General features: G+C 42.0%; 2 protein-coding genes and 1 long non-coding RNA gene across 9 annotated transcripts in view; 2 read left to right on the top strand and 1 right to left on the bottom strand.

Annotated features, from left to right (window-relative positions):
- Positions 1-9,753, top strand: part of MAP3K5 (mitogen-activated protein kinase kinase kinase 5) — a 191,932-nt gene extending 182,179 nt beyond the window's left edge. For all 3 annotated transcript variants that reach the window (XM_078054681.1, XM_078054679.1, XM_036097478.2), the window contains 4 exons: positions 5,026-5,138; positions 5,882-5,994; positions 7,729-7,805; positions 8,912-9,753. In XM_078054681.1, the coding sequence (XP_077910807.1) occupies positions 5,026-5,138; positions 5,882-5,994; positions 7,729-7,805; positions 8,912-8,972 (364 nt within the window). In that variant the 3' untranslated portion in view covers positions 8,973-9,753. The remainder of the gene's footprint in view (positions 1-5,025; positions 5,139-5,881; positions 5,995-7,728; positions 7,806-8,911) is intronic.
- On the bottom strand, positions 8,000-15,771 carry LOC118539127 (uncharacterized). 2 transcript variants are annotated; one of them, XR_013441087.1, is made up of 4 exons: positions 15,634-15,771; positions 10,308-10,394; positions 8,604-9,047; positions 8,000-8,145 (listed from the first exon to the last, which is right to left on the bottom strand). It is a non-coding gene; the product is annotated as an uncharacterized LOC118539127 (long non-coding RNA). The 2 variants fall into 2 exon arrangements; XR_004918988.2 differs by lacking the exon at positions 8,000-8,145 and having other exon boundaries at positions 8,389-9,047.
- Positions 15,671-23,745, top strand: part of MAP7 (microtubule associated protein 7) — a 170,167-nt gene continuing 162,092 nt past the window's right edge. For 3 of the 4 annotated variants that reach the window (XM_036097485.2, XM_036097486.2, XM_078054684.1), the window contains exon 1: positions 15,671-15,794. In XM_036097485.2, coding sequence (XP_035953378.2) covers positions 15,728-15,794 — 67 coding nt within the window. In that variant the 5' untranslated portion in view covers positions 15,671-15,727. Of the gene's footprint in view, positions 15,795-16,507; positions 16,528-23,745 lie in introns of those variants that run through there. The other variant, XM_078054686.1, reaches the window with a different exon arrangement.

Raw genomic sequence — 23,745 nt, forward strand, 5'->3', positions numbered from 1 at the left:
CAGTTGACATGTGAGCAACTGACTTTACGACTCTCGGTTTATAGTGAACCCTTTTTTTTTTTTTTTTTTGTAGTGAATCAATAACAGTTGTTCAAATATTTAGTTAAAAATCTTGTTCACCAGGAAGATAAAACATTTTATTTCTTGTCATAAGTTTAAGTTTTTAAAGTTAAGCTTGAATATCGAGCTTAGTACAAGTAGTACAAAGCTCATGTTGTATTCAGAAACATGAATTTTGGTTGCATGATTGAGTAAATCCATACATACCATCTATGGTTTACATAGAGAAATCTTTCTGAATAAGGGGGAAAATGGCTTTCGGACCTCCAGATCCTAATCTTGTCCTTGGAAACCCAGCTCTTACTTGGCATCGCTACTATTTAGTGGAAGACTTTGTGTCCTTCCTCCTCTGAGACTTCTGTGGACATCCTTGGTGTCCCTCATTTCCTCAAGCAATACCCCAGTCATGACACTGCATCCGTTATAGTAGTTGTTAATTTTAGTCCTCTTTTTTAGTTTACTCTCTCTGTCACCCAGTCCTAGAAGGGGTTGTTTTTTATACCCCTCTCTGATCTCTGGAGGAGGAATGTTCACTCGTTACTGTTCGGGTCCGACCCCCAAACTCCTCCTCCACCCATGGTCAGAATTATACAGGCAATAAAGCTACTTTATTTACCAATGAGCTGGTATATTTGTTTCTCTGGCCTTCAGTACGCCCTGGCTTGTGTCTATATGCCCTGGCTTGTGTCAACAGAACCTGCCTCAGCTGAGTGCAGCCTCTCCCTTCTCTTCTCGCACCGTTCGAGCCACGCCGGTTGCCATCCTGTCCCCGCCCCCGTGTGCGCGCCTGCGCCGTCTGCAGGCGGGAAGGGCCGCTCTTCGAGGGCCGCGGGGCGGCGGGCCTGCTTCCCGCACGTCTGTGGGAAGGGCTACGACTTTGCCGTGTTTCCTGATTGTGTTGTTGCGTTTCTCACAACAGCCCACATTCATGTTTTTTCCCTACCTAGTCACCCTTACATCCGTGACATCTACAAGATTATGAGCCTCCTTTTTCTGTTTCGAGTAATATCTCCCACAGCTCCTCCCTGTCGCCCCCGGAGAAAGGAGACGAGGCACAAGGTTCACCTCACCCGTGATGTAAAAAAAGGGTAGCTGCCTTAGTACTGGTACTAAGCAGCAGAAATGAGAGACTGATCATGTCTGTATCATTTTCAGTTGAATATTATTTGATATATAGAAGTTCATACATTACTGGGGCGCCTGGGTGGCTCTGTCGGTTGAGCTTCCCACTCTTGGTTTCAGCTCAGCTCATGATCTCAGGGTCCTGAGAGCGAGTTCCACCTCAGGCTCCTCACTCAGTGGGGAGTCGGCTGCAGGATTCTCTCCCCGTGCCCCTCCCCCCCGCCATACACACACACACACACACACACACACACACACACACACACTCTCTCTCTCTCTCTAAAATAAATAAATATGGGACACCTGGGTGGCTCATTCGGTTAAGCATCTGCCTTCAGCTCAGGTCATGATCCCGGGGTCCTGGAATCCAGTCCCACGTGGGACTCCCCGCTCAGCAGATCTCCCTGTCTCTCTGCCTGCCATTCCCTCTGCTTGTCCTCACTCTCTCTCTCTGTCAAATAAATAAAATATTTTTTTAAATGTTTTAAAAAATAAAATAAATAAGTCCTTTAAAAAAATGTTCATATATGGCAAAATAAACTTAGAGGAAATGTTAGTATGTTTTTAGGAAGGCTATAGCCCTCATGTTAGAAATCTTAAGCTTATATTGAGATGATCACTGATGAAGGTAAATCAGGTTTATCCAGGTCTTGATTACTAGATCACCAATAATAATACCAAATAGAGAAAATAACACGGTGGCTTTAGAATGTATGTTTTACTTATATTTCGGGGTATGTTTACATAAAATGTTCTGGAAATAATTCACTTCACACCAGTGGTTGAGACAGTGTTGTAGGACAGTAATGCAGAGCTAGCTAAAATGTAACCAACACAGAGCTGACTGCTTATCTATCATACGATTCTGGAATTACCCACCCCCACCCATCTGAGTTAAAAAATTGACCTCAGGGCAGATGCTTGCCAAAGTTTTCTGGAACAGAAAGGCAGGCAATTGCCTTAATTTTGAAGAACTTCCCTCTTAACTGAAGACAAAGTGAAAATAAAACTGGTGGACTGGGTAAATAAATAATTTTGGGGAGCAGGATTTGGGACAAATGAAGTGACCTGTCAGCACTCTGCTTCCAAAGTTAAGTTCTGGCTTTTTTTTTTTTTTTTTTAATAAATATTTACTTATTTATTCATGTATTAATACTCTTTTTAAGTTTTTATTTTCATTCCAGTTGCTAACATACAGTGTTATATTAGTCCCCTTTATTTTATTTTAATTATTATTATTTTTTAAATTTTATTTTATTATGTTATGTTAATCACCATACATCATTAGTTTTTGATGTAGTGTTCCATGATTCATTGTTTGCGTATAACACCCAATGCTCCATTCAATACGTGCCCTCCTTAATACCCATCACCAGGCTAATCCATCCCCCCACCCCCTCCCCTCTAGAACCCTCAGTTTGTTTCTCAGAGTCCATAGTCTCTCATGGTTCGTCTCCCCCTCCAATTTTCCCCCCTTCATTTTTCCCTTCCTACTATCTTCTTCTTTTATTTTTTTTAAACATATAATGTATTATTTGTTTCAGAGGTACAGGTCTGTGATTCAACAGTCTTACACAATTCACAGCGCTCACCATAGCACATACCCTCCCCAATGTCTATCACCCAGCCACCCCATCCCTCCCACCCCCCACCACTCCAGCAACCGTCAGTTTGTTTCCTGAGATTAAGAATTCCTCATATCAGTGAGATCATATGATACATGTCTTTCTCTGATTGACGTATTTCGCTTAGCATGACTTTTAAAGATAAAAAGAAAATATGTAGTCTAGATACACATAGGTTAAATTCTAGAAAAAGTCACTGTGTTCTTTAAAAAAATAGTAAGAATACGCCATCAGTATTCCATACATATAAATCATCAAGGAAGACAAAAATACTTACTAGGCCAAGAAATTGCCACCTTAAAAATTCATGCTGAGCTTGCTGTCCATTTCCTAGAATATTGTTCTTGCTGGAGTGATAAACATCTCCTTCGATCCTCTGCTTTCCTCTGGCCCTGGGTTCCTGCTGCTCAATCCACCTGATTGTGCGCTACTTACTTTCCTGTCTTTAAACAATCCGTCTTCCTCAAACCACCTTCTCTGGCTGCCTCTAGAGAGTCTTCCTTTTTGTCCCGCCTCTGCGACCCACTCTACCCCAATCCTTTCTCCTAAGGGCCTCACATCTCTGTCCTGTGGGAAAGGAGGAGCAGCCCCTCCTGAGCCCTAGGCCCGAGGCTGTGGCTGGGGAAAGAATCGCCCTCCCTGACGGTCAGGTGCTGTCCTGGCACGTCCTTAGCTGCAGCTGTCTCACTGAACGTTCGCAGTCATTCTTTCGGGAAGTTTTACTTTTCTTTTCCACAGATGAGGAAACTGACGGCCAGAGGCGTTAAGTGATTTGTCAGAGTTAACGCAGGAAGTGTGGGGCTGAACCAGGATTCAAGCCCAGGGCCGGCTTTCGGTTGAGCCTGGGCTGCCTTCAGAACATGCCAGCTGAAGCGGAAACAAACTTTTGGAATGGAATCTGGTCCTGAGTTAAATCTGTCCATACTGAGAAAATTAAATAAATACAGTTTGCTAAGAACTGTAGGGTATGCAACAATTTATCTTGATGATCTTATGAATAATTATGTACCTTAACTTAAAATTCTGAATCCAAGTCACCCAACGATAGTTTTCTAAAAAATCAGAGCATCGGGGTGCTTGGGTGGCTCAGTCGGTTAAGCGTCTGCCTTCAGCTCAGGTCATGATCCCAGGGCCCTGGGATCGAGCCCCGCATCGGCCTCCCTGCTCCGCGGGAAGCCTGCTTCTCCCTCTCCCACTCCCCCTGCTTGTGTTCCCTCTCTCGCTGTATGTCTCTCTGTCAAATAAAAATAAAATCTTAAAAAAAAAAAAAAAATCAGAGCACCTCCCTTTCTAACTTGGAGTATTTTTTCAGAGAACAGTGTTAGAAATGGTGAGTAGGACACCAGTTGGCTCTTAGTTGCATGGTGAACCTTTCATGAATAAGAACTCTGATATAAAGGATATGTTAGTTTCTCCTTGTTTCTTTGGAGAATGCATCAGATGCCAACTAAGAACTGAATGTACCAGGAACACAGCTATCGTTTTACCCACTTCACCAGTCCCCTTAGAAGGGAGAGGAATAATAGTAACATCCTCAACAATCCTAGCAACAACCATTACCATTTACTGAGTACTATAGGGGACCTCACCTATAGTTTATTTCTCAAATTTTCAGTTAAAAAAAATGACTGCCTTTCTGCTTTGCATTGATTATTATATCATTCATCATCAACTTTTTTTGATGAAGGGTCATACATGTAAAATATAGCTCTGTTAACATATATATTTTATTTTACTTTATTTATTTGCCATTTATGGTCATAAAAAGAAACATAAAATCTCTCTGAAGATTTTGGCAGACAATTGGGGTGGTGAATTCTTGTCTGGAAGTACAAGCCTTCTAGAACTTCACTACTCAACATGGGGGTCTATGGACCCGCAACATGAGTATCACCTGGAGGGGCTCATTAGAAATGCAGAATCGTGGGGCACCTGGCTGGCTCAGTTGGAAGAGCATGCGACTCTTGATCTCTGGGTTGTGAGTCCAAGCCCCATGTTGGGTATAGAGATTACTAAAATATATATATAAATAAACTTAAAAAAAAGAAGCAATGCAGAATCTCAGACCTACCCCCAAAATTACTGGATCAGAATCTGCATTGCAATAAAATCCCAGGGATGTCTATGTTCCTTAGAGCTTGAAAAGTCCAGATCTAGAAGGTCACTCTGGCTGCTCCAGCTTTATTATCCCGTCAACCAATATAATTTTCTTTTACAGATTACTGGAAGAATTGGTTCGGAAAGAGAAAGAATTACAAGCACTCCTTCATCGAGCTATTGAAGAAAAAGACCAAGAAATTAAACACCTGAAGCTTAAGTCCCAACCAATAGGTGAATAGTAGAAAATTTTAAAGTGATACTGTTAAACCAGGCTGCCACAAAAAGGGTAGAAAGCCAACAGGCAGTTTTATTTCATGGTTTAATTGGCATCTGTCACTTGTGCCACGATTACAAGCAGAAATTGCTTTTAAGAAATATCCAATTCTTAATTGCAGCAAACTATAATTTCGATATAACTTAATTTCAAATAAGATGATTCATGGTCATCTTTTCCTGAGATTATTTGCGGTAAATAGGGCTCTAACACATTTTTGGTTGTTATTTTTTTGTAATGTTCAAATGAGACTACTAGAATAAAATACTATTTTTGGTCATTTATGCATTTGTATTCTGTATATTCTGGGGTGTTTTTTTTCCATATTATTGCAAATAGTGAAAAAAAGAGATTATTATATGATTATATAGTTTTTGGCTAATTATGCTCGTGTTTGTCACATGAAAAACCCACAGTACAATTTTGGTGAAACGAGTTTATTCTAAGAAACTATAGAATTGATATGAAAGTATGAGGTGGGAATATCATTACATTATTGTTTCTGCCTCTCCATTTATTAGTAGTCTTCAAGAGTTTTGTTTATACTACCATTTATACTGCCAATCTCGACTGTTTCTATTATTTTCTGGTAGAGCAAAATCTTCTAAAGTATTAATAAATGTCTGTTGACTGGGGAGGTCTCAGATGGCCTCTGTAAGGAGAAGCTAAGAATGTCCCTCCTTTCCCAATTCTGTCCTAGATATTCCTGGATTGCCCATATGCCCCCGGGGTTCTCCTGGCACAAATACTGAAGAGTCTGAACTTACTGAGTGGCTGAGAGAAAAGGGAGCTGATGAAGACACTATAAGTCGGGTAAAGAAAACTATCTGTGGGACAAGCTTTTCTTTCACCCCATAATGTTGCGTGCCTACTGTGTGCGAGGCACAGGGCATATACACTGGTGAGCCCCCCTGTGGCTTACAGACTAGGGTCGGCAGATGGTCATCAAATAATTCCACAGATAAAGCATAATGATACCCTGATAAACTCCATGAAGGAAAGGTAATCAAGTGTTAGGAGACAGAGAGAGGAAGAGGTTAGGGAAGGTTCTCGCCGAAGGTGGTGAATGAGCTGAAATCTAAAGGCATACGTAGGAATAAACCAAGCCATCTGTATGTATACTTGGGGAGGGGAGTGAGGAGGGAAAAATCATTCAGGGGTCGGGCTGCTGTACGTGCAAAAACAATGAGGGGGGCAAAAGCTCTGTGGTCCAGGACCCCTGAGGAGTTTTTATATTTTTGAACTGAAAATAAGGAAGAGTGGAAAAATCAAGACAAAACTAAAATTGTAAAGTTTCTAATTCTCTCTTCTGTTTAACATTTTAGTTCTCTCACATTATTAGACTCTACTGGGCAGTGGCTATTTATTGATATTTAATAAAATAGATCTAGTCTGTCAACTTGTGTCAGGAACACTTTCTATATCTATAATAACCTAATTCCCCTCTGCTCCTTACAGACTTTGGTAATCAGCAGAAGTAGCACTTATGTTTGAAGATTACATACATGTATACACACATACACACAAAAAGAGATTATATTTTTTATTATTTTATAGAAAGGGCCCCAATACAATATTAAACTAACTTTAGTTTTGTGTTTAAATTTTGTAAATAACTAAGAATACAGATTTTTTTTTCTCTTGATAATTCATTGGGCTACTAAATAATATTTAGGGTTTCCTTAGAAATCTGAATTGAACAAGTTACTGCTACATAAATTTAAACAGTTCTCTTGCTTATGGAGACTGATGCATCCATTCAAGTTCTCTGAAATATTTATTCCTCAAACTAAGACTCCACAATTAAGGAGTAGTAATTGATGATCCACTAAATCATTGACTTTTTTTTATTTAAAATTATAGCTTCAGTTTAAATTTAGGACTCTGATTTTATAGTAATTATTTTTAAAAAGTACCTTTTATTAGCTATGAAAAATAAGTCCAGAAATTAAGTGTAAACAATACCTTTCCAGGAACACTTTTTAATCCACTTGAGAAAAATGAAGCTACACAGCAGCAAACCTCTCAAATATAAACATTATGGGGGGGGGGATGAGGTAACAAGGTGATGCGCATTAAGGAGGGCACGTATTGTAATGAGCATTGGGTGTTATATGCAACTGATGAATTACTGAACTCTACATCTGAAACTAATGATACATTACATGTTAACTAATTGAATTTAAATAAAATAAGTAAAATATATAAATGTTATGAACAGCAGATGTACCTACAAATGAGTTTTATCTGTTCATTAGAAGGCCTTTCAGAAATTGTGTTGCTTGTAATCTTTATGCATTTGGAAGTCATATGGATGTATTTCTTTGTAATTATTTTGTAACAGGAGGGACTTTTTCCTAATAATTCCAGAAGATTATGTTTTTTTGTTTGTTTGTTTGTTTGTTTCCAGAAGATGATGTTTCTGGTAGACTTCCTTTTAGATTCATTTTTAAATTATTGCCAGCGTTTATATTATGGATAGAGTTTACTATTTATTAAAGGTGTATAAAACATCTTATTTTTGTGCATATTTTACTTTCTCCACAGTTTTTGGCTGAGGATTATTCACTAGAGGATGTTCTCTACTATGTTACACGTGATGATTTAAAATGCCTCAGACTAAGGTACCACTTTTCTTTCTCTTCCTTTTTCATGATGGAAAGAGCGCTGGGCTGAGAAGTCTGGGTTCCTGCCCTGGCTGGGCCCCTCACCAGATCTAACCATCTCAGCAGTCCTGGGCCCCGTTCTCTGGTTTGCATTTGCTTTGAGTAAACTGAGTTTGTTCCACCAAGCTATTACTGGGCACTCTTAAAACCACTATTTCTGTATTAGTAAATGCAAATCAACTCAAAGAATTTCTTGATAATAGAGTAGACTGAGGCCATGCAGTTATTTTAAAGCTGCCTTAAACAAATGCTCTCATTTAGTTCATGATTGTGCCATAATTATTAGAAATAGGGGTGCCTGGGTGGCTCAGTTGGTTAGGCGACTGCCTTCGGCTCAGGTCATGATCCTGGAGTCCCGGGATCGAGTCCCACATTGGGCTCCCTGCTCAGTGGGGAGTCTGCTTCTTCCTCTACCCTGCCCCCTCTCGTGCACTCTCTCTCTCACTCTCTCTATCTCAAATAAAATCTTTAAAACAAATTATTAGAAATAATAGGATAGGTGCTGATTTGCCATCCACGTACCACATATAACGTGATACAGTTTCTTTTTTTTTTTTTTTTTAAAGATTTTATTTATTTGACAGAGAGAGACACAGCGAGAGAGGGAACACAAGCAGGGGGAGTGGGAGAGGGAGAAGCAGGCTTCCCGCCGAGCAGGGAGCCCGATGCAGGGCTCGATCCCAGGACCCTGGGATCATGACCTGAGCCGAAGGCAGACGCTTAACGACTGAGCCACCCAGGCACCCCACGTGATACAGTTTCTTATCATAGTTTTCTCTATCAGGCCAAGCATATGCATTACTGACTCACACAGAATTCTGTAAAGACCCATTTCAAACGTGCTGAAGATCTGAAATGATGCTTTGGGAACTGGTAGTCTGTGGGAGTGGAAAGGAAAGGCAGGGAAGGGCAATGACAAAACAGAAAGAATACATGAGGATCCATAAGACTTTGGGATCTCTGTGTTCTGATCAGAGCAGCTAGAGACGAAGAAGTCACTATATATCAAGGGCAATGTTTCAAATGAGGTGTTCTCTTCCCCATGCTCTTGTGTCTTTAAACAGGGGAGGGATGCTTTGCACACTGTGGAAGGCCATCACCGACTTCCGAGACACACAGACTTGACTGTCGCTCAGTTGGTTTCCAGCCTTCCGTGGAGATTCTAACAGACAGAACTGATCTTCGCAGGGGAGGGAGAACCTAAGAGAGAGGAGAAAGAAGCTGCACTTTAAATCCAGTATTTGTTTACTTGTGTTAAAAGGAGAAAAAAAAAAAAGACAAAATACACTGAAATTTCCTAACTGCTTCTATTTCTACAATTCATAAGGATTCTTTGTAAGGACTCTCAAAAATAATCCTAAACATCAGGATGCTTGGGATTATTTTAGTCTAAACATTTTTATGGAAATATTTTTAACTTAGCAGCTGTTGCACTTCGGCCAAGTGTCTCTTTTACACGAAACGGATAGAACATTTCATGTGATTGTGCATCACTGGAACAAAACCAAAATGTGACCATAACTTTTTAGGCTTATGTGTGTGTGTAAGATACTCTGAGTAGAAATGCATAATTTCAATTGTTGTGTAAAGTTTATGTTTTTTTTTAAGTGTGCAGAATCCGAGAAGCAGCGGTTTTTACTTACCTATGTGTATTAATTGTAATATTGACTCTATTTTGTAACTTAAGTTTCTGGCCCATAGTACGTTCATTTGAGTCGTGTTTGTACTACTGAACTGTACCAGTTGCACATGTCTGAATTATAGTAATGTTAGCTTGTTCTAAAGCTATCCATTGTGTCATATTTACTCTAAAAAGTAAAAAGACTCTTAACGTACTGTTCGATAAATTCTAAAGAATTCTTATTTTGTTTGGACAAACCAGATAAACTACTCTGTCAAACTTCTAGTTGTTTCTTCTGCTCTTCTATTAAATAGAATCTGTCTTCTAGTCAAGTAATCAAAGAACAGTTGATCTGCAAGCTGTCCCTCAGGGCACCAGAGTGGTAAGAGAGAGGGTTAAGGAAAAGAAGAATTTACATAAAAGAAAGTCCCTGTGTTTTTTCTCAAGGCCACAAGTTATCTTGAGTGACTACTGTGTATCTCAGAGGGTCTGCACACAGCATCCCAGTGGAGAATACTGTATTTTCTGTCTCCTTAATAGTTTAGTTCTCATATTTGAGGGAAATGTTTTTATTTGAAGCTGAATATTATAGTTTAGAAGCCTGCCCATATTAATAGGGTGAAGTCTGAAGCTCTTAGATGGATGAGATAAACACAAAATTCTTAGATACAGAGGAACTTGCTTATTATACAGGACAGAACGAACATAGAGCTGTTCATGCATCATGACTTGACCCATATATAACGGTCTTTGAGAAAACAGGAGTCATCTTTATTTCTATGTGAAAATCAAGGTCCGATATATCTTGTATTGCATTAGACTGCACAGAAAGTTCTCACCTTATTTTCTCATTGGATACTTGCAACAACATAGCTGCATCTTTTTTTACATCCCAATCTCAAGGACAGATAGTTGCCTCTTGTAACCTGTGGGGAAAGTTCAAAGGAGATGAGGTGTAAATTAAATGATACGTCATTTCATTCATACTGACACAGGGTAATTGTTTTTTTAAAGATTTGTTTACTTATTTTAGAGAGAGAGAGCATGAGCAGGAGGGGACCACAACCTGATCCAAAAGCAAGAGTCGGTCGCTTAACTGACTGAGCCACCCAGGCATCCCCAACACAGGGTAGTTCTTAATTAAGCCACAGTTCAGCTCCCCAGTTCTTTTTTTTTCTTTTTTAAAGATTATTTATTTATTTGACACAGAGAGAGCGAGAGCACAAGCAGGGGGAGTGGCAGGCAGAGGCAGAGGGAGAAGCAGGCTCCCCACAGAGCAGGGGGAGCCCGACGCGGGGCTTGATCCCAAGACCCCGGGACCATGACCTGAGCCGAAGGCAGTTGCTTAACCAACTGAGCCACCCAGGCGCCCTCATCTCCCCAGTTCCAATGGCCAGGTGCTTCTTTTAGATTGTGCATAGGATCAAGCTACCCATCTTCAACCAATTCTTTAATGATAGGGTCTTTCCTTGGGATCTTCCTCCTACCTTATCTTTGTGGGCTTTGTGGGTTCCTCTATCCCTGCATGGTTCATAATACATTCCCAGGCCAGCATCATTAGGTTTTTGTCAGAACTGTGGGCCTCAGTCACAAAAGAAGACAGTTCCATTATGGTCCAAGTTCCATTAAAGGTTTCACTTTAAAGACGTTTGGCATCAATCTAGGACAGTGACTCTCAACCCAGCTTCACATTAAAATTACCAGGATGCTTTTTAAAATATACTGATGAGGGGCACCTGGGTGGCTCAGTTGGCTAAGCATCTGACTTAGGCTCAGGTCATGATCTCAGGGTCCTGGGATCAAAACTCGCATGGGGCTCCCTGCTTAGCAGGGAGTCCGTTTGTCCCTCTGCCCCTCCCCCTACTCGTGCCCTCTCTCAAATAAATAAATAAAATCTTTAAAAAATAATAAAAATAAAATATACAGATGCCACCACCTTAGAGAAACTGTGTTTATTGGTCTGGGGTAAGGCCCATATATCCTATTTTTAAAAAGCTCTGCAGATGATTTAATAGTATCAAGTCCCACCTTCTTATTCCAAGAGACGCCTGGACAGAGAAATAGAGAGAGCCGCTTTCCATGAGGTGGTAGTAAGATGGTTACTATTCATTTTCCATTTGGTGTAGCAAGAGTCTAGACACATAGGCCTGGAGCAAGACCATCACTTCCCTTTTGACCTTGGGCAGATTAATTAACCTCTCTAAGTCTCAGGTTCCTCTTCTGAAATGGGGGAAATCATGTACCTTCCTCATAGGGCTGTTGTAAGATTTAAATAAAATCATGCAGACAAGATGCCTAGTGCAATGCTTGGCAGATAGTAAGCAATCAGACACTGCCTGTTACTGTTACCTCTTATCATTCATTCAGAAGTAGTTATGAAATACTTATTGGGCACTACATCCTGTGGTGCATGAACAGGACACAGTTCTTGCCCCCTGGAGTTCACTGTCAGAGGTGGGATGGAGGCAAAGCAGAAACAATAGTACATGCTGTAAGTACTACAGTTACAGCTGACCGCCAAGGGGTGGGAGGGTCAAGGAAAGCTTTCCAGAGAAGCGAGGTTCAGAGCTGTGCCTGGAAAGATGATTTGTACCAGAACAGTTACGCATGGGTGGTGGAGACAGCCCCATAAAAGAAACAAAACCAGAATTTGCTGGGAAAAGGAGAACTAATGTTTCTTTTTAACCATATTTTGATTTCTTTCTCCAAATTCTGTCATTCCTAAGCCATTACATAAAATAGTTTGGCAGTGAGGAATTACTGTTAAACCACTGGAATGCCTACTGCGTGGGAGGCCATGTGGCAGCAGGAGAGACACGCATGATGCCTATCTGGTTCAGAAGGCATGCAACACACATTATGTCATCAAGGACATCTGCGATTTGTAAACAAGGACAATAATTGATGGCTTCAGACTTTATAGACACCCTATAGAGGAGAAGACAAAGTCCCTGCCAACAAGTAACTCATATCAGATTGAAGAGACAAATCTGCAATAACAAATCACACCTACTCTATGCGAAAGGCCAGATGAATGCAAACCCAAAACCCCTGGAGAGCTTCAGAGGACAAGCTGGCTGGGAGCCAGGGCCATGGAGGAAGACCTCAACCAGGGCATCAGAAAGAAGGATTTCAATAACTCAGGACTGGGGAAGTCAATCAGGGTAGAGCGTTCCAAGAACAAAGGCAGAAAGCGGGGATTTGCGAGACGTTCTGGAGAAAGTGAACAACTTTTATATTACATTAGAGCATACAAAAATTTTAACTCATATTTGGCTGGAAATAGGTGTTCTAGAAATAAAAAGTGGAAAGTGGGATAGGAGAGAGCTCAGGGTGTGATGGGGGATGGTCACGGAGGGAAGTTGTGTTGGTATGTAATTATGTAGAAATGGGGAATCTGTTAAAGGTTTTTGAGCAAGGGAGGGGTGAGTGTAAAGTAGTTTATGAGAAGATTAATCCAGTGAAGTGGAGAAATGAGAGAACAGAAACTGGACAGAGCGGTTCAGAGACTGATTCAGATGTGAATGAGAGTCCAGGAGCAGAGCAGTAGGAATTGAGAGGGCAGAATTAAAACCATGAGTTGACAAGATTTGGGAACTATGATTTGGGCAGTGATGACAAGGAAGAGGAAAGAATAGATGTTGAAGCTATGTAAGTAAGAGAAGAATTCGAAAACAGGCAAGTTTGAAGGGAAGCTTTTTTGAGACATGATGAACTAATGGCAGAGCATTCCGATAGAAATGTGCAGAGACCATTGAGAATGTACTGGTGGAAGTTAGGATAGAGGTCAAGGGTATATATTCCGGATCTAGGAGTCACCTTGATGGGGATAACAGTAAGTGAGGGCTTATGAGAGATAGGTAGGGCCTAAAATTCTGGGAAAAGGAAGGCTTGGGGATGGTTTGGGAGGAAGGAGGAATTTAAATCAGCAACAGAGACAAAAGGACCGGTCACAGAGGAATGAGAAAAACCAGGCCAGTGGTGTAAGCCAAGAGGAAGATGATCCGAGGATCTGGTACAGCAGGAAGTTCAGGAGAACTACAGATTAAAAAATAGTAATAGGTAAATGTGATTTTGTGACCTGGAAAGTTTATTTACAGACAGGCAAGAAAGATTAATAAAGCTGGTTAAACAAAGATAATAAGACAATGGCACATTTATCATCTTTGGTGAACAAAACGTATGACAATAGATTTGGGCGGGTGGGATGTCAAGGGAAGAAATTTTCAGAATCAAAGAGCCTTAAATGTACTTGTTGAGGGAGAGGCCCTGAATGGAGATGCATTTTGGGAGAAGACAGGGATGAGGTTTCAAAGGAGGCAGGAGGGGTGGGGGGCTGATGGCATCAGGAGGTTCAGCTCCTCCTCCTGGAAAAGGGAACTGTGATTATTCGGAGAGTTTTGAGATGGGTGTGGGAACTCCAGACAGACGGCTTCTCTGCGCTACGTACAGCACGAAGTACAACATGGTGGTGTGTGACATTGAACAGATATTGTCCCTTACCGCATTTTTGTTCGACAGCTCACCCTGTTACAGACACCGGGTTAAGTTTGAAACACATAGCCAATTCAGGGCTTAAGTGCTGGATTTTGGTGTGTTTCTTATAGCACTTATTTTTGTGTAACTTGTGACAGACTAAAACATAAGTTAGGAAAAGAATGCAAGAAGAGATAAGCACATACCCAAAACAAAACAAGCCACAGAGGACACACACAAACACCACTAAGTCTTGACTTTGTGGTGGGGTGGGTGTATGTATCACAGAAAGAATTCACTGGCTTACTGAAGTAGGGAGTAAATCAATGTTCTTCCAGAGTTCAACTCTTTAAATTCAAGTAAGAAAATCTTTCTGATGTTCATAGGAAAGTGTCTCAAACTCTGATGACTTCATGTAGTAAAAAATGTCTTTGCTGAGACCCAAGCTGAGGTCTACAACCACCTCCACCCACCTGGTACTTTATTTTTATTGATTAGACATCTGTTAAGAGTGATGTGAATGTGATTTAGGAAGATCGCATAGCTAAACGATCAGTTTGCCTAACCCACCATAGAAATGGCACTAAGGGAAAATCCATTACTGCAAACCATGGCATCAGTGTCCCTTAGTTAAAACCCCTACCAAGTCAGCCAGTGAACCAGGAAACCAAATAAAAACAGCCCAGCCCTGAGCTGAGTGGCGGGGTTTATATGCAAGGATGGTGAGAACTGTCACCCTAACAAGACCTCAACACTGTTCCCAGGCACTCTTGGGCCTTCAACAGATTCTGCTAAAGTCCTTGAAAGGGTTTTAAATTGTTGGGAACCTCCTGGTTATGTTCAGCCAACCGAGACTGTGGGAGTGCATTTCTGTGTAACCAGGCGGAACTGGTCGCTGCTCAGTTTTGTTCCTTATGTTTCCATTTATGCAAGCTACTTTTTTTCCCCTCAGCATTTTGTTGCTTATCGTTTATTTGCCTAATAGAGCAGAAATTAGTTTCTCCTCAGCTAATAATGTTTCTTTTGTATACATATGTATATATATTGTTGCCTATTGCTTTTTTCCCTGGTCTTCCTGAGCAAGCCAGAAGTCGCCAGGTAGTTGCTAATCGGAAACCAAGAACAAGAAGCCACATCACCGGGCATAAGTTTCACTAACTTGTGTGCCCTGGGGCTCATCAGATACAAAGGCCTGCTGAAAAGATAATGGCGTCCTAAAACGCGATTGGAAACCCAAACGCAGCGTGGAATCCAGGCGTGTACTTCAGCTTTCCACGTGGTATCATGCACTTGCGGCTGGCACCATGAACTCTAGCCCTGGCCAAGTCAGAACTGACCCGGCTGCTTCAGAGTTCAGAGGGGAACAGAGCGTCCCGATGCCCTCGCGTCACTTCGGCTGATTCTCAGACGGCCCGGTCGCAGGCGCCACTAAGCGTCGTCGCCCCACCTCCAGACCTCGAGGAGCCCGCAGCCGTCTCAGCGGAGGGCAGGAGCTCCCGGCCAGGTGCCTGGCTCCGCCCGCCGCTCTCGCGGCCCACACCCCGCAGCGTCGGTCGGAGCGGCTGCCACGCCGCACCTGCCCGCGAGGGGGCGCGCCCGCGCGTCGGTCTCAAGCTGCTCCCAGCCGGCAGGCTCGCGCTCCCTCCTCCCTCCGCCCTCCTCCCTCCGCCCTCCCTAGACAGCGCTCACCTGTCTGGGCCGCGGGCCCTGGAGGCGGGGGGCCGGCGGGAGCGAGGCCGAGGAAGAGGGCGGAGCGGCTCTCGAAGCGCGTCATCGGAGCACCATGGCGGAGCTAGGAGCTGGCGGCGACAGCCACAGGGGCGGCGACGGCGCTGCGCGGAGCGAAACAGGTGACTGCACGGCTGGGGCAGGCGGGGGTCCCGCGGGCGGGGGGCGGTGAGCCGGATGGGTGGGCTCGCGCCGGGCACCGGCCGTCCCCTCCTCCGCCCGACCGCGGCCCGGAACGGCCGGCCCCGCGCGCCGCGCACCCGTGCTCGGAGCGCGCCTGCCCTCCGCCCTCCGCTGCGCGTCGGCCGCCCGGAGCGACCGTGCCCGAGTGCCGCGGGCGGCCGGCCGGCCCCAGTTCCGGTCGCCCCTCTTACGCTCCACCTCGACTTTCCCACAACAGGTGGAAACTCGCCAGCGAGCGCGGGCGGGAGGAGGAACTGGAAAACGCCGGCCGCTCCCCTCCCACCTGCCGACCCGGCTCTAATTCAGTTGAAAGGGGAAATTGTATCCCCCAAACCAAACAGCCGGCCGGAAAGTCCTCGGCCAGGTGCGACCGACAGGATTATCCGTTTCTGGCACCCCTCCCGCCTTCCCCGGTCGAACCGGGTGCCGGGGTCGCAGGCGCCGGTGGCGCAGTGAGTGCCGGCGCGAGAGTCGCGCGGAGAGCGGGGGCCGCCCCCGCCCCGGGGTCCGTAGTTAAGACCCTCTCCCGAGCGGACTGAGATCGCCGAGTGGGGAGTGCAGGGCTGGTTGCAGGAAAGTGGGGCCTGAGTGTGCGGGATCGTCGGACTCGTAGATTGGTTGACTTGAAAGGGTCCTCAGAGTTCCTGTTTTTAGTCCATGCACCTACCCCAGGTAGGAAGGAATGTCGGCTCAGGTGGTGACGCCGCCCCTCCGACCTCCGCATTGACTTTCGGGGACAGGGGCTCACATCTCCAGGGCAAGCAGCAAGTTTCTCTTCCCGGCCCCATCTTGTATGAAGACGATTTTCCCTCTCGTGATAGTTTTTTTCCTTGAGAAACTGTCTTGCAAATCCTCTCCCCTCCTAGTTTCCTATTACTGGCCGGTAAACTGTTTCTGGTACCTTCCTACACTAGAGATGGGGGCGATGAGGCAGTTTCTTATTTTAAAAAGAATTCAAATTGCAGGCTCCCCAGTTGCAATGCGTTTTCTGCTTACACACACACATAATCGGAAAACCATTGTTTCCCTAAATGTAAGAACCTCCAGATTCTCCTATCCACCTCCCCCCCCAACATTTTTTGATTTAGAAGGTATGCTTATTTTAATGCGGAAGTTCCAGAAAACCTGTAATCGTTTTTAGAAGTGTATCTGCTCTGTAGCGAGAGTTTGGGCACCTAAAGTCTAATGCCTTAATCTCTTCAGCCAAATACCTGAGGTTAAGTCTGACAAGATGTCTTGAACTTGTTTACTTTGAAGTCATGCTACTTCCTGTAGGGTGGTTTATTTTGTCTTAATGTGTTTGAAAGATTGGTCCATCGTTATTTTGATTTGGGCTGGGGAAGGGGTGGCTAAGAGGAGATGTCTTTGCAATTGCTTTATCGAACTTGATGAGCTTGGTGCGGGGGCGGGGGGGGCGGGGGGGGCGGCCCTATCCAAGTGAGGGCAGCAGAAGGGCAGCATCCTTATTGTGAATATAAATGGTTTGGTGCCTAATCCCCCACTAAGTGACTGCTTCTGAAAAACATTGTTCCAGGAGGTTAATACACACCAATTTATGCTCAAAAAACAAACAAAAAACCTGTCTTCTAGAATCTGCACATGGACAACTTGTTCAAATATAAGTGAGCTACAAAGTAGCATTTCAGTGTCTGAGCATGTTAACTAATGAACTGGTCATGTTTCTAACAATATACGAATCATGTGACTATCAGTGAAATATTTTCTATTATGAAGGGGGAATTTAATTGGCTGCCATCGCCTTCAGAGAAAAAAATTCTTTCCCACCTTTGCTTAGAAACTTTGATTTCCAAGGGACACATGTTATATATGGTCTTTTGAATAGATGTACTTATGATTTAACTAAAACTTATTTCTGGCCCACATCTTTATCCTATTTTTCTAGCCCTAAATTAATGTTTTTGGTGTTCAGAAGCACCTATGTGAGCAGGTGCCAAAAACAGAAGAAGGGTGAAAATAGATTTTTTAAATCTAGTTCAAAATATTTTGAGTTAACAACTAAGGACTGCTTGAATTTTAACAACTTAAAAAGTTTTCCATATATTTAGAACATGTTATCTATATCTGATGTAGGACTTCAATGTTAGTGCTTTATTCTTGTGGACATATTTCACCTCATACACATCTAAATGCTGCAATTCATTATTTTTTGACAATCACAGGTTTGTATACAGGTGGGTGTTCAGGGAGGAGGTAGGGACTTCTTTTACCATCAAAAGGTGATTTGTTGAGGGATTAATTTTCTTTCTTTCTCTCTCTCTCTCTCTCTCATTCTTTCTTTCAATTAGGTTATTATGAGGTAATGTCCATTCTTAAATGTCTCTTAGTTTTTTGTGTACCTGTGAAAAGACTGGTGTAATTTTAAGACAATTTTTTTTATTTGTAGTTGACACACAACGTTACATTAGTTTCAGGTGTAGAACAGTGATTCAGCATCCCTATATATTATGCTATGCTCATCACAAGTGTAGCTACCATCTGTCACCATACAATGCTAGTACAATATCATTGCTTATATTCCCTGTGCTGTGTCTCTTATTCCTGTGATTATTCATTCCATAACTGGAAGCCTTTATCTCCCACTCCCTTTCCCCTCTGGCAACCATCAGTTTGTTCTCTGTATTTATAGGTTTGATTCTGCTTTTGTTTGTTTATTCATTTGTTTTTTAGATTCCACATATGAGCAAAATTATATGGTATTTGTCTTTCTCGATCTGGCTTATTTCACTTAGCATAATATCCTCTAGGTCCTAGGACAATTTAGGTTAGAATTTCAGGTGATTGTAAAAATAAGACCTGTAATTATTCATAATTATACAGTTATATATGTGTGTGTATATCAAAGATGGGTTGCAAATTGGGGTTATACCACCTATAAAATGAAACATTTAAGGATATTGAAAGGTACTATGTTAATCCAACATTTAAAAACCATATTTCTGTCAGCACATATTTATTTTCTACTCAAAGGTAGTCAAGCTACATTCCTCATGGTAATAGTTTTTATTTTTCTTGAGGACGAACAGTTCTTTCAACATGTTTTTCAATAACCAAATTGACTTGGAAGCAAGTTTTTGATCTCACCACTAGAGGACATCAAGTCCTTTTTCAGGCTGTTATTTTGAGTCGTCACATAGATGAATATTCACAAAACTGCCTCTGTCCAAGCTTTCAGTGTTTCATTTTTTTATGCTCATGCTCAAGAGCTGTGGAAAGTGAGCACACACAGCTCATTTCCCAGCTTGATAACTTCTTTTTAAAAAGCCGACTGAATTCAGACCACATTTAAAGCTGCATCTGACTAATTCATGAGACAGTACTTTCATGCACAGGAAATAAATTAATACCTATAATCTGTGAATTCTGTTGATATTCTTTTGGGGGAAATGACTTAGAACCTGGAATTGGGCTTTTCTCTCCTCAGCAGGCTGTCTGGTGAAAGAATATGGGCTTTATTTGTGATCTTGGTCATAACCTTCACTGCATTAAAGTGATCTTTACAGTTTCACTTGGCTCAAAGGATCTGCAGATATCTGCAAGTTAACACTGTAAAATAGGCGCTCAGGCCATAATTTGATATTAAACCTATCCCTTCTGAAATTCAAGTCCTAAAGTTCATAATGCTGCATTCAGGTGGCTAGATAACTTTCCCCCCCTTATATTATGGCTAGCTCTTACTTTACATCTTGCTAAGGAGGGAAGTATTATTAGACCAAGCAGCTGTGCTCAGGAACATGCATTTTTTTATATCATTACTTAGGCATGTGTTTGAAACACTAATTTACATTGGCATGTTCTCTAAAAAAACATTTCTAACATCTTTGCTTCCTGGTGCATGAAAAATAATCCTTTGTTGAAAGGGGTTATTTTTTAAAACTCAAGTCTCATTATATTGATGTAAAAATTGAAAATATTGAGGCTTAGAATAATTTGACCAAGAAATATGTACCTTGCATATGTTAAGCATTATGGTGGCTAGAAGGCTGACAAAGACATGCTCCTTGGATTTAGCAAGGGAAACAAAACTCATAAGTAATTGTGGGTCATGAAGACTTCCATGAAGGAAGAGCTGCTTCTGGCCATGGTCATCAGGGAGGACATACACTTTAAAAGAATGGGTAAATGATATATAAAGTTGGATGGAGGAAATAGAGGAAAAGGTGCAAACGTGGAAAAGAGCAATATTTTGGTCCTATTGACTCATGTGTGAGCCGCAAAATGCAAGAGTCCTAGAAGATCAGTTAGGAATCATGATACATGGTGGTCAAATTGTGGAGTGGTTGCAGGTCAAGCTAAGAGGCTGGTATGTTATCTGTGGACAGTGGTGAACTGTTGATGTTCGTGAGAATAACATACCTTGATTAAAGCATGCTTAGTAATTCTGTACCCATGAATTTGCAAGCTTGATTGCAAAATCTAGCAGAAAAGCTCAGCTGTGCTTTTTAATGAATGCATAGTTCCTCCATCTAGGAAAATCATTCTCTTCAGTGGACTTTTGCGGCTTTAAGAATGGTAACATATGGGGAACACCATAGAGCCAGACAGATCAGCCAAACCTCTGAGGATCAGTGAAATCTGGAAATCTACCTGGCTGGTTCTCATTTTGAAGCAGATGTGTAAACTAGAGGATGAATTTAAGAAGGAAGAGTTCAGGGATGTGCCGACCAACTCTGAGGTTCCTATAGAAATCTAGGCAGGCTGTTGGAAATGGGGAGGGAATGATGAATTCAAGATTCTATAGAGGCATGTGTCAATGAAGGCAGAAAGTAACATTTAAGATTATACTCCTGGTTTGAGTTTGGCTTATTGGCTTAAGGATGGCATGAAAGTAATCAAGAGGAGGACCTGGTTTTGGTGGGAGAAATAGAAAAATTTCTGTTTTAAACATGGTGTAAGGTAGAAATGTCTAATGGGCAACAGAAAGTATAGGGATAAGGAGAAAAATAGAAGCCAGAATTCTGGTATTCAGTCCATAAGGGAATAATAATTGAAGCCAGGAGAGTAAGGAGAGCCTAGAAGGAAAAACTGAAAAGGGGTGGGACAACATTCCAAGCATAGGAGGGGGAAGAGCCAGCCAAGATGACAGGCGGAGAAGCCAAAAAGATAGGAAACGCATAATCGAGCAGCGCACACCTGCCAAGGGAGAGGGACAAAGAGGTCAGGGATTCGAAGAGTGAAAGAAAAGCATCACTGTGGTGACCACCCCTAGAAGAGGAATTTCACTTGTTCGTGCAAGAGTAGGGGATGAACCAGATTATAAGTGATTCGTAGATGGGCAGTTGGAAAGATAGCCGACTTTGGAGACTCTCCATAAAATTGGCTGTTGAAAGGAAAAACTTACAGATCCTTAAATAGGCAGGGGCCTTTTCTCTCTTTTTAAAATTTACTTTTGAATACAAAAAATTTACTGATATTTTGGGGGTACAATTCATTGAGTTTTGCCAAATGTGCAGTCACGTAACCACCACTGTAATCATGGTCTAGAAGAGTTCTCTCACCCCAGAGAATTCCCTCCTGTTGCCCCTCTAGTCAGGCTCTCCTCCTACCCTTAAACCCTGGCAGCCGCTGATCTGTTCGCCATGTGTCTAGTTTTGCCTTTTCTAGAATGTCCTAAAAGGGGAAGCATATACCATGTAACCTTTTGAGTCTGATTGTTTTTCACTTAGCATAATGCATTTGAGATTCTAACATGTTCTTGTATGTATCAATAGTTAATTATTGTTGAGTAGTTTCCTGTTGTAAGGAAGTACCATAGATTAATCCATCAACCCATTGAGGAGCATTGGGTTATTTCCAGGTCTTGGCGATTATGAATAATGCTGCTGTGAACATTTACACATAGGCTTTTCTCATTTATCTAAGGGAGCTAGATACCTAGGAATGGGGTTGCCAACTCATATGAAAGTATATGTTTATAGGAACCTGTTAAACCGTTTTCCAGAGACCCTACAGTTTTGCATTCCTTCAAGCAATGTCTGAGTTCAAGTTGCTTGGCATCCTTGCCACCACTTGATATTGTTAGGTTTTGTTTTTAATTTTTAGCCACTGCACCAAGTTCTTTGAGTAAAAGAGTATAATTGCCTTAAAGTAAAATAGTGCCCTTCTGGATGCTAAATGATGCTCACTGAACTTAGAACAGCTGTGGAAATAGTGTTGCTCTAGGGCAGAGGTGAAATGAGTTTTTATTTGGCTTTAATATTACCATCTTCTTTATTCTTCCATAGAATTGATTTCCTGTGGAGTCTGCATTCTGGAGTTGATTATGAACAGAAGTGCCATTATACAGCATGTCCCATACCAATCCAAGTTCTCTTCCCGCCTTAATGTCTGTCTTCCAATCCCTTGAAAAATGGCTTTCCAGAATTTGGAAAGAATGTTGTTTCAGTTACGAAGCTGGAAATATTGGTCATATAACTTGTTTTATGGTCCTGGTTATTCCTTGTTGGCAGAATTTATATTGTCAAATCAACTAAAGTATCAGCTCTCAGTTACTGAAGTGTACTTACAGTGTTTTGTAAAGGTCTCAATAGTCATTGAACTTTTAATCACTGAGCATGATCTAAGGTTCTATATGCTAAATGCATATAGTATGTAAGCTTATTTCTTTTATATAAAATCCAGCTTTCAAGGTTGTCTAGCTATTCAACGGGTCAGTGCCTTTTTCCTTTTTAATTTTAAATCCAGTATAGTTAACATAGTGTTATTAGTTTCAGTTGTACAATATAGTGATACAACATTTCTATACATTACTCAGTGCTTATCACGATAAGTGTACTCTTTAATCCCCATCAGCCACCCACTCCCCTCTGGTAACCATAAGTTCTCTATAGCTAAGAGTCTGTTTTTTGGTTTGTCTTTTTTTTCTTTGTTCGTTTGTTTCTTAAATTCCACATATGAGTGAAATCATATGACATTTGTCTTTCTCTGACTGACTTATTTTTGAAAGCATTATTCTCTCTAATATCCATCCATGTTGTTGGCTGTTTGCCTCTTTAACATCTGTTTTTACAATGCTCTGAATTATAGTTTATAAATTTAAATGGCGTCAGGTGGTTTTTCTGTTCATTAAATACTAGTCTCCCTAGTATCTTGGAGAAATAACCAGTTAAAGAATCTATAAGATTTTCTTAGGTGCCACTTTATTTTTTTTTTTAAGATTTTATTTATTCATTTGAGGGGCGCCTGGGTGGCTCAGTTGGTTAAGCGACTGCCTTTGGCTCAGGTCATGATCCTGGAGTCCCGGGATCGAGTCCCGCATCGGGCTCCCTGCTCAGCAGGGAGTCTGCTTCTCCCTCTGACCCTCCTCCCTCTCATGCTCTCTGTCTCTCATTCTCTCTCTCTCAGATGAATAAATAAAATCTTTAAAAAAAAAAAAGAGAGATTTTATTTATTCATATGAGACACAGAGATAGAGAGAGAGAGAGAGAGCATGAGCAGGGAGAGAGGCAGAGGGAGAGGGAGAAGCAGGCTCCCCGCTAAGCCAGGAGCCCGATGTGGGGCTCAATCCCAGGGTCCTGGGATCATGACCTGAGCTGAAGGCAGACGCTTAACCATCTGAGCCACCCAGGCGCCCCTTAGGTGCCACTTTAAATTTTGATCTGAGGATTAATATATTTCGACAGCAAGAATTCACTGCATTTAACAGTTCCTCATCCTTGAAGCCCCTACAGAAACAGTTGTGAAAGAAGGAATTGTGAGAAATGCCAAAGAGAATTGACACACCTGACCAAACATTGCAGATGAACGTAGGAATGCAAAACTGAGCAGAAAGGAAGTTTAGCCGTGCATTTGGGATATGTGAACCGGACCTTGCAAGCATTGTTAGTAAAATTATGTATATTTAAATTTTAGAGAATTGAGACCTGGTATCTT

The sequence above is a fragment of the Halichoerus grypus genome, chromosome 9 (assembly GCF_964656455.1).
Source record: "Halichoerus grypus chromosome 9, mHalGry1.hap1.1, whole genome shotgun sequence".
NCBI classification, from domain to species: Eukaryota; Metazoa; Chordata; class Mammalia; order Carnivora; family Phocidae; genus Halichoerus; species Halichoerus grypus.